The sequence below is a fragment of the Ursus maritimus genome, unplaced genomic scaffold (genome assembly GCF_017311325.1).
Source record: "Ursus maritimus isolate PB19 unplaced genomic scaffold, ASM1731132v1 scaffold_27, whole genome shotgun sequence".
In the NCBI taxonomy this organism is placed as follows: domain Eukaryota; kingdom Metazoa; phylum Chordata; class Mammalia; order Carnivora; family Ursidae; genus Ursus; species Ursus maritimus.
Genome location: NW_024425230.1, coordinates 35,670,140 through 35,679,890, shown reverse-complemented (window position 1 = coordinate 35,679,890; position 9,751 = coordinate 35,670,140). Strand labels below are relative to the sequence as shown.

At 38.7% G+C, this 9,751-nt stretch overlaps 1 protein-coding gene across 4 annotated transcripts in view; it reads left to right on the top strand.

Annotated features, from left to right (window-relative positions):
* The window catches only part of MAP2K5 (mitogen-activated protein kinase kinase 5), a 248,785-nt gene that overhangs the window by 51,422 nt on the left and 187,612 nt on the right, over positions 1 to 9,751 (top strand). For all 4 annotated transcript variants that reach the window (XM_008708547.2, XM_008708549.2, XM_008708548.2 and 1 more), the window contains one exon: positions 3,469 to 3,533. In XM_008708547.2, coding sequence (XP_008706769.2) covers positions 3,469 to 3,533 — 65 coding nt within the window. The remainder of the gene's footprint in view (positions 1 to 3,468; positions 3,534 to 9,751) is intronic.

Here is a 9,751-nt window from a genome sequence, read left to right as displayed (position 1 = left end):
CCCAGTGCCCGTCATTTCTCCCAGGTCATTCGCCATCTTTCAGTTGACATGTAATTGTAACTCCGGTGGCTTTTTCTTCTTCTCTTCTCACACCTAGTGTTCTGCCTTTTATTTGCTTTTTTTAATTAAAACGAGGGAACAGCTATCTTTAAAAATAACTCAGTATCTCTATTGAATAAAAACGTTATTTCACCTCTTTTCTCTATGAAGAGCTGTGTGATCTTTGAAACATTTCTCCTCTTGAAAATAAATACCACAGCTAATGAAATTGCTGTTAACTTGTGAGTGCCCTTCCGTTTATTGTTTTCCTTCCTGCGGGCCAGTGAGCCTGATGGGAGAGGACGTCCCTCCATACTTAGCCAGGACATCAGCTGCTAAGATATGGCATTGAGCAGAGAATACAGAAGGACTGACTTCTCGCCTTGACTCGTTGTTACTGACTAGTTTTATGACCTAACTGGACTATGTGCTTGAAATGCTGTACAGTTGTGTGATTTTTGTGATACTTGATCCCAACTGTTAATATTTAAATATTGTATGCTGTAGGCATAAAAATCCCACTTTTGGATCAAAATGAACATTGTTCCTGTGCTTCATTTAGAAATTGAATTAATATGGTTATCTAAAGAAAAAGGGCAACAATGTTATCACCTGTTAGGATCCTGTTAGTGATTTTTTCCTAGTTAAAATCAATTAAAGTAACCCATTTTGATCAGCGATTTGAGATTCTCAAAAGGTTGTTTGTAATCAGTTCATGAGCTTGGCCCTAATGGTTTTCCTTTTAAATATTTTTTTTACATGAATAATATTTGCATACTTTATAAAAATTAGAAAATCCAAATAAGCAAAAAGGAAAAGAATCTGTTTTTTTTTTTTAATATAAAAATCTATCAGTCAGTTCATAGGCCGGGCAAAGGTCTATAAAACTTTGAAACATTGTAGAAACACTTTATCTTTTTATGGATACCATCTTTTTAAGTGAGATGGTTTTAGAATTTTCGCTCCAAAACCACTTTTATCTTTATGAGGCTCTTACAGTCTTATTGTCTGAGGGATTCCAAATTTCTGTCCTTGAATTTGCTTACCCAGTGCTTAGCGTAAGGGTGCGCACACACACACACACACACACACACACACACACACACACACACTATACAGCCTCTCTCAGCCTGTCCCCTGTTGGATGCCTACGACTCCTGATCAGGTTGGAATGCTGGGGACTTGGGGTAGATGGCTGCTCCACTTCTCTTCTCAATCTCCCACATATCAGAGGTTAAAAAACAAACAAACAACAACTACGATGTCAGGATTATAATGGTTGAAGCTACTCAGACATGCCATACCTACTCCTTTGCCTTCTCTTCCTCCAACAAAATTCCACAAAATCAAGCCCCCTGCAAAGTCTTAGGTCCATCCCAGTGTGTTATTGGAATGTGTAGTGACACGGTGTCTCGGCGTGTCTGTTTTTCTGAGAGGAAACTACTGGTGCTTTTATCTGGAAGGCCCTGATGGAGTGGGGGAAGGGACGGTATCAGAGGGTGGTTTCTGTAAGAGCCTGAATCCTATATATACTCCATGAAATGTGTTCTCCTAGAAATTTACTTTGGGCCCTGATAAGGGTGCAGCTTGTTAGGCAAGCTAATGGTACAAATGAGGTTGTTAAGAGTGCTGTTTAGACTACCTTGAGAAACGTTTTGAAGGAATTAGCCTATTCGTACTGGCCCGTAGATACTGCAGTTTAGGTGTGTACCCTTCATACCCATTGATCAAAGTAAACCCAGTAACAGCTCTGCTGCCTCAGCATCTCAACTTATTTCATGTGCTGCTCTTCTTCATGCTGTTTTCAAATTTACCATGTAGTCCAGAATAATGAAGTTTTCTTTTCTTCATGTTCCATCTTTTGTATAGGTTAAAACATGGTTTCTTTTTTCTGCATTAGTAATATAAAGGTAATGAAGAACAAAATTTCCGTCGGAAGAAAATAGTTGCCAGTTTTTCTGACTTGTCTATCATTTTGCCTCTGACCCTAAATATAGTAATTAGCTGATTGCAAATTGCATCAATCAGGTTGTACTACAATTAAATTGGGTGTTGAATTGGCCTTTGCACGTTAATCTGTCAATATTCTTTTAGGGATTGGCAGAACGGCTTGGAAAGGGAGCTGTTTCTGTTACCTGCGCTGTACTCCCAATTATCACAGCTCTCTGAAGCTTCAACCTCAGAAATGTATAGGAGAAAAATATTTCCCTTGATAAATGGAGCCTTGCTTTATTCAATTGGTGGATGTTTAGAGCAAAATATTTAAAGCTTTACTATAATGGTCTGAAAGCAAACTATTTTTTTCCAGGTGATATTGAATTAAAAACTCCATCCATTTTCTGGCCATGCAAGGCAGTGCAATTCCCTGGAAATTGATTTTTTTTTTTTTCAGGGCTTACTATGGCTTTTCCCAAGCTTTAGCTATATGGAAAATAACACTTTTATTGAATCCATTTAGTGAGTAAAGTTGGCAGTTAATTTTTAAGCAACTGGACCAGTGCGTAGAAAATTACTGAATGCATCAAATATAATCTGACTGGTCTTAAAGTCATTTGATAAATAATTTAGGGAGTTCTTTAAAACTCTAAAACATTATTTTGTGGGCACTAAAATAATTGACTCCTATTCATAATACAAACGAGAGTAGTATTTGTGGTGTAATAGTTTTACAGAACTGGGGAAAATGTGCAGGCTGTTTAACATATTAAATTATGAAAATGACTTTAGTTTATAAGAATCACATGCTTATATGTTTTCCCTTTATGCATTACAATATTTGACTGTGTGTGCATTTGAAAGTGCACTGATTTGGCACTTGTCCATCAGCATAACATGAGTTCTACCCAGTTACTGCTGTATACTAATTTACTGTTTCCAAAGAAAAGCTGTATCTACTTTAGGAAAATCATTAACATTATTCAGTTAGTTTGTTTAATGTTAGCTATGGGGTCACCTGAGGAGTTTTCAGGGGCTGATTTATTTACAGATTGTGCATTAGATTACCGGGCTTGTGTGTGTGTGTGTGTGTGTGTGTGTGTGTGTGTGTGTGTGTGTTGTCTTCCCAAGTTTGACTTTGGTTATGTGCAGTGCTATTTGGCACTGGTTACGTGTAGTACTGGAGACTGTGTTCTTATCAGTATCTCTGACCTGACCCTTTTGAGCTATGTTATATCATTCCATTTTGACACCTTTTATCAAACTTTAATGAAATGACCCAGGCAAACAAATTGTCATTAAACTTTCCATCACTTTGTCCCTTGGTATCGTCTTTTATAAATTGGACAGCAAATGTTGTATTGATCTTCTCGTTCTTGCAGCTGAACTTGAAATGACCCAGACTGCTTGTTGTTTATGGCCCAGAGTTGCTTTTCCTTGACATTTCCATCCACAGCATGACACCCTTTTTGTTTTTCTTTCTTTCTCGTGGAGATGAATGAACAAGACATACGGTATCGAGACACTCTTGGCCACGGCAACGGAGGCACAGTCTACAAGTGAGTAGTCGATTTCGTTTAAACTTTCTATCCGCTTTAGCCAAATGTGAGGACTCAGGTTCTCTGTGGCGAAGATTTTTAAATGACCACCAGCACTTAGATTTTATTTCCACTTTTGACTCCAAAATTCTGCAAGGCATCTATTTTCTCAGGAATTGCTCGGAAAAGTGCATTTATATTGCCTTTTTAATATTTCTGCGTCTGCATCTCTCCCGGGCAAGCAGTTAATAGTCCACCATTAGCAAGCGTACCTTTAACTGGCCTGAAGTTTAATGCATTTTTTTTCTGCCCTCTTTCACATCATTTTTTTTTAAAAACTTGCTAGCCCCCTGTGCTAGTCCCCTGCCCTTTTACAGCTGTGCCCAGTGGAAGACAACCCTTATAAATACCATTGCTGTGCCCTGTGTTGACACTGTAAATTATTAACAAGCCTTCTTCCTGTTGTATTTCCTTCTCTCCTCACCCGAGTCCCTTGGGAGAATTTCTGCACGTTGATGAATATGTTAAGTCATAAAATTCTCCCAAATTCCAGTAGCAGTGATCTTACCCTAAAGGAGTGTTCATTTCCATATTAAAAAATGCTAACCGTAAAAAATAGTTCTCTCGACAGGGAAGTCTTTCTCATGCAGTAGTGCAAAGTTTAAACTACATAATGTAATATCTGGTACTTAATAGTCTGCAATGGTGTATGAAAAATATTCCACTAGGAATTAAAAAATCCATACTCTGTAAGAAAGCCCTGAGGGAGTAATAAAGCTTTCCTCCAGAGAGCTGTTTTCCATATATACACTAACTCTGCATCACATTAAGATTGTGTTTTTACCTTCGTTGTTTTAACGTTGATGTTAATATATATCTTCAAAGTTGTGAAACAATTTATAATTGGTTATTAATGTTCTTAGAATTTTAAGTGCTTGCTAACCATATGACTGTAGATAAAAATCGCCCTATTGCCCTATGACCATGAAGGGTCACATCCTGAAATCCCAGAACATCTTCCACACACAGATGCAGCCTTGGCCTTGAATTAGGGTTCTCCGGGTTGGAAGCTTCTTCTCAGTCAGCTGACCCATTCATCCACTCAGGGCTTCAGTCTTCTCTGCAGGCAGAGCCAGGATGTGAGTCTGTTCTCCTGAGTCTAGTCCTTTAAGAACTTGTGTTCATATATTTCGATTGTTTTTTTCCTACAGATGACTGGGTACTGTGAGTAGTTGATCTGAAAGTAAAGTGCTTCCACTATGTTAATTCCGAGAATTAAATAACAGCGTGTTGCGTACATGATCCTTAGGCCGTGCCCTTAAAATGTTTTCATGCCTAATGCATCCGATAGGTTTGAGTCACTCGTGTCCTTCCCTGGATCATACTAGCATTCCTTCCCAACCAGCCCCCAGTACTGCATAAATAACACCTCTTCATCTTACCCTTATCCTTCATATTCTTATCTGACTTGAATTTTTACCCTATTCTGAAGGTTCTTGGGTTCAGGTGCCCTTAGAAAGGAAAGAAGAAGGAACCTGAATGCTGATTTGCTTCTCTTGAGTTCCCTGTAAGGGAGCAATTTTCAAAGCCTGAACCGTGCTTTTACTAATAATGCTTTTATGCTTATAGCCAGATATAATAAAACAGGAAAGATTTCTAGCAACTCTTCAACTCTCTGGATTCCTTTTATTGACTTCAAATGGAATCCAAAATCATTCTTTAGACGCCTAACCTATTCATGTGTTCTGTTTAACTGGATGTTTAACTCTCAAGCATGTTTGTATTTTCAAATTGAAGTCCTATTGTGAATTTACTGTCCTGGTTTATTCTAGCAGGGGGAAACATAAGACCACCAAACTCCAGCAGATGATTTTTATTAGAAATAATATCCCAGATGTTAAGATTTTAATCTTTCCTTTTTAAAACATAGGTTAATAACAAAAAGGGGAGGGGATGCAGAGAAATAGAAATAACATGTCCATCTACCAAGGAGAAGTTACAGCATAAAATCGTGTTAATGTTTTGTTTGTTTTTTTAAAGGTTTATTTGTTTATTTATTTATTTGAGAGAGAGAGAGCACGGGGGAGTCGTAGAAGGAGAGGGAGAGTCTTAAGCAGACTCTGCACTGAGTGTGGAGCCCGTGCAGGGCTTGATCTCACGACCCTGAAATCATGACCTGGACCAAAACCAAGAGTCAGACACTGAACTGACTGTGCCACCCAGGTGCCCGGAATCATGTTAATGTTTTATTATTTGTTTAATTATGGTAAGAAACATGTAAAATTTAGTATCTTCACCATTTTTAAGCCTACGGTTCAGTGGCGTTAGGCACATTCATACTGCTGTGCAGCCTTCAACACCGTCCATCTCCAGAACTCTTTCCATCTTGCAAATCTGAAACCTGTGCCCATTAAACAGTAACTCCCTGTTTGCCTTGTTCACCTTTTTAGCTAAGGAGCATGGCTAGAAGTTCTCCTTACTCAGGGCCGTATAATCTTACACATCCTTAGCACAAGTTCTTTAACTGCTGTTAAATTAGCAACTTACCCTTATTTCATTTACCTACCCTTGGTAGTGCTCAATGTGTGTGTTAGCAGATTTTTTTTTAAAAAACTTTTTATGGTTTTAAAAAAGATTTATTTATTTGAGAGTGAGAGAGCACGTGAGCTCACGCACAAGGAGGGGGAGGGGCAGAGAGAGAGGGGCAGAGAGGATCCCCAAGCAGACTCTTCACTGAGCGCTGAGCCTGACACGGGGCTCCATCCCACGACCCTGAGATCATGATCTGAGCTGAAATCAAGAGTTGGACGCTCAACTGGCTGAGCCCTGCAGGTGCCCTGCATGTTGTAAGATTTAATGTTTTTGACGGTGGTCGTTGATGGAGGGTGAGTGGCAGTAACATGATCATTTTAGGGCTTTATTTTGCATAGTTTATTTCTTATACAAAGAAGACATTTCATCGATGTTATTGCTTAGGTGATTCTTAAGAGAAGAGAACATAAAGATACCAAATTGCATAACTGCTTGTCGTTGATCTTTGGTCTTCATTTCTTCCTGGGCTTCAGTTGTATTGTTCTTACATCCCTGGCTTTTAGTTCAGCACAAAATTAATGGTATAATTGTCAAGAAATGAGAATCCACTTTACTAAAGTCTCTATAAAACTGTTTGATGTGTTATGATTGACTTTCTCCTACACTAAGTTTACCTTAATGGTGTTGACTATAAAAATTGTGATTTTTTCTCCAAACAAAATGATTACATTACAGGCTATGCTACATAAACTAGATGAAGAAAATATTGGAAAATCCACTCATTGGTAACAAAACTGCCTAATGGGCCTATTTAAGTTTTTTTCTTATAAAGTATAATAAAGCTAATAAATGCAAAGCAAAACTTTAATATTTCTTTCTTATTTGCTCCACTTGATTGGGATGTTGTGAATTTCAAGGGATATGACATCATGTATAACTGCAATATGTATGTTGTTTAATAGTTGGTCACATTTCGCCCTTTAAGTCTGGATACTTCCCCCAGTCACACAGTATGGAATTCTGGGCCCAAACATTTAAACCAAATGGTATTGTGGATGCTGTGCATGGTCTCCTGCTGAGTTATTCTCTGTATTATGATAATGACCTAGGCAGATGATTTTAAGTCGGTATTTCTTGGATTACCGATTTGCGCGAAATGGATTAAAAAGGAAATACCTTAGACTGAAGTAGAGCTTATGCCTAGGAAGAAGAAGAATTTAGGAAAGGAAAACAAATGCACTTTCATTATTGCTCCCTTTCCCAAAATGCTGCATGTTGCTCCAAAAAACCCTAAATTCAGGAAAGACACATATTCTGTCCCCCTCTAAGAGATTCACAGTGAATTTCAGAAACTTTGAGAAAGTAGAGAACAGTATGTATGTGGTTAAGTGTATCCTGCATCTGCCACTAGCGGTGTGACCTGGGGAAAGTTACATAATGTCTTCTGCCTCAGTTTGCCCATGTTTATTTTATTTTTATTTTATATTTTTTAAGATTTTATTTATTTATTTGACAGAGATAGAGACAGACAGCGAGAGAGGGAACACAAGCAGGGGGAGTGGGAGAGGAAGAAGCAGGCTCATAGCAGAGGAGCCCGATGTGGGACTCGATCCCGGAACGCCAGGATCACGCCCTGAGCCGAAGGCAGACGCTTAACCACTGTGCCACCCAGGCACCCCCTGCCCATGTTTAAAAACGGAGATAATAACATCTAATAAGGTGGTTGTGAGGTTATATGAGATGTTGCATAGAAGAGGCTCAGCACTATGACCGACCAACTGAATGTTAGCTGCTGTTAATGGTAATGCTAATAATAGAAAATTCATTAAGCCCCATGCCTCCTGTACTCACTTGACCATGGGGCTCTTTTTTTTTTTTTTTTTTTGAGGAATGTCTACAGATATCTCACCAATGTTGAACTGTGTTAGAGTTGTTTAATTAACTTTAAGAAATTCTGCATTACAGGGGCACCTGGGTGGCTCAGTCGGTTAAGCGTCTGCCTTCGGCTCTGCTCACGATCCCAGAGTCCCAGAATTGAGCCCCATGTCAGGTTCCCTGCTCAGTGGGGACCCTGCTTTTCCTCTCCCTCTGCCACTCCCCTGCTTGTGCTCTCTTTCTCTCTCCGTCAAATAAATAAATAAAATCTTAAAAAAACATTCTGTGTTATGATACTTGGTATACTTCTGTTTCCTGCGTTCCCTAGTTGTGTCATGAATACGATTTATTGTATCTTACATATGGTGATTTTTTAGAAGTTCCAGAGTATTTTCTCCTTCACCATAGTTTATTTTCGGATTGCTCTAGGACACCTGGTAAAATGTTAAGCCCATTCTACCACTGGAAAAAACTAGGACTCACAGGCATGTGGCGACTCAGTGGCAAAGCCGGAATTCTAGCGTCTCTCCTCTTCTCTCTGTATTCCTCCCCCAGGCAGTGTTGTTTCTCAAGGTCAAGCAGAATCCATTGTGTTTCCTTGTATTTTCTAGTGTACTCAGCACAGTCCTGAGGATGGAATAGATGCTTTATACATGTTGGCTGAAACGAGAATGAGGCAAGAGGGGTTTTTTTTCCTAGCAGGTTTTAGTAGGGCTCTTTAATTGGATTCTCTCCATATCTAGCTAGTTTTAGAGCCTGCATAATTGTTTCAGAACATTCACCTAGAAGAATAGGAATTTCTAAACTGAGGGCGTATACTTGAATGATTAATTTCCTTTCAGGTGTTAATACTGAGTACTTAGCATCCATTAACCCAACATACTAGTTACTGTCTTCTTTTTTTGGATAGTGTGTCACATTGAAATGAAAGTAATTAACAGGCCCACTTACTTTGGAAACATTCTATGATAATGAAGGCCAGTCACTTAGGTTCTTTGCTCCCTAGAGGCATTGTTTGATGGAGTCGCTTAAGCTCTGGATCCAGAAATAAAGTAATATTTAACTCTTAGGACTTGAGTCATGCTAATAAGTCAGTTAGCCAATAAGCACATAAGGATCATCTTTTATTTTTTTTCCTTAATGCAAATTAGTCAGCCCGAGACTCAGATTGTCAGCTTTTTGGTCTTGTATTCTGGTGTGTAGGTGTTTGGAAACAGTAATGAATTTTCTGCCTCCAGTTCCTTCCTCCAGTACATTAATGGTCTAACCTGGATTTGGGGTAGGATTTTCTCAGTGATATAATGCATAGCTTAAACGCTGCCGACATGGTGTTTTGAAGATTGGATATAAACCATTATTTAAGAATTAATTTGACTGTATCTAGACACAACAAGAAGAGGGACAGGATAATAATTTTCAAAGGGTTGGTCTCACCTCTCTTTTGTCTTATCCATTTTATGAGATATTTGTTGGGCAGAAGGATGAGGATGGGCCTTGGAGAGCAGGACTGAGATCACATGAACTATTCAGTTGTATTCTGCCCTTGTCATATGGCTGTAGAGTCCAAGTAAAACATGACATTTGTGGTTTCGGGGCTGGAATTATATCAACTCGTTACAGTAACATGATGTATTTAATGAAAATTAGAAGCTCTGGCGGTCAGTTTTATAAAATGAGAAAACACACATTGCTGTCTAATTAAATGCTGTTTAGTAAACAAAATATGTCAAAACATGGGATTCCTGAGGGGAAAACATAATAAAAAAAGAGTCCTCGATGAAAATATTGGGAACCACATAGTACCCAGAAAGCTCTCACTTCTCTTTCTCCGG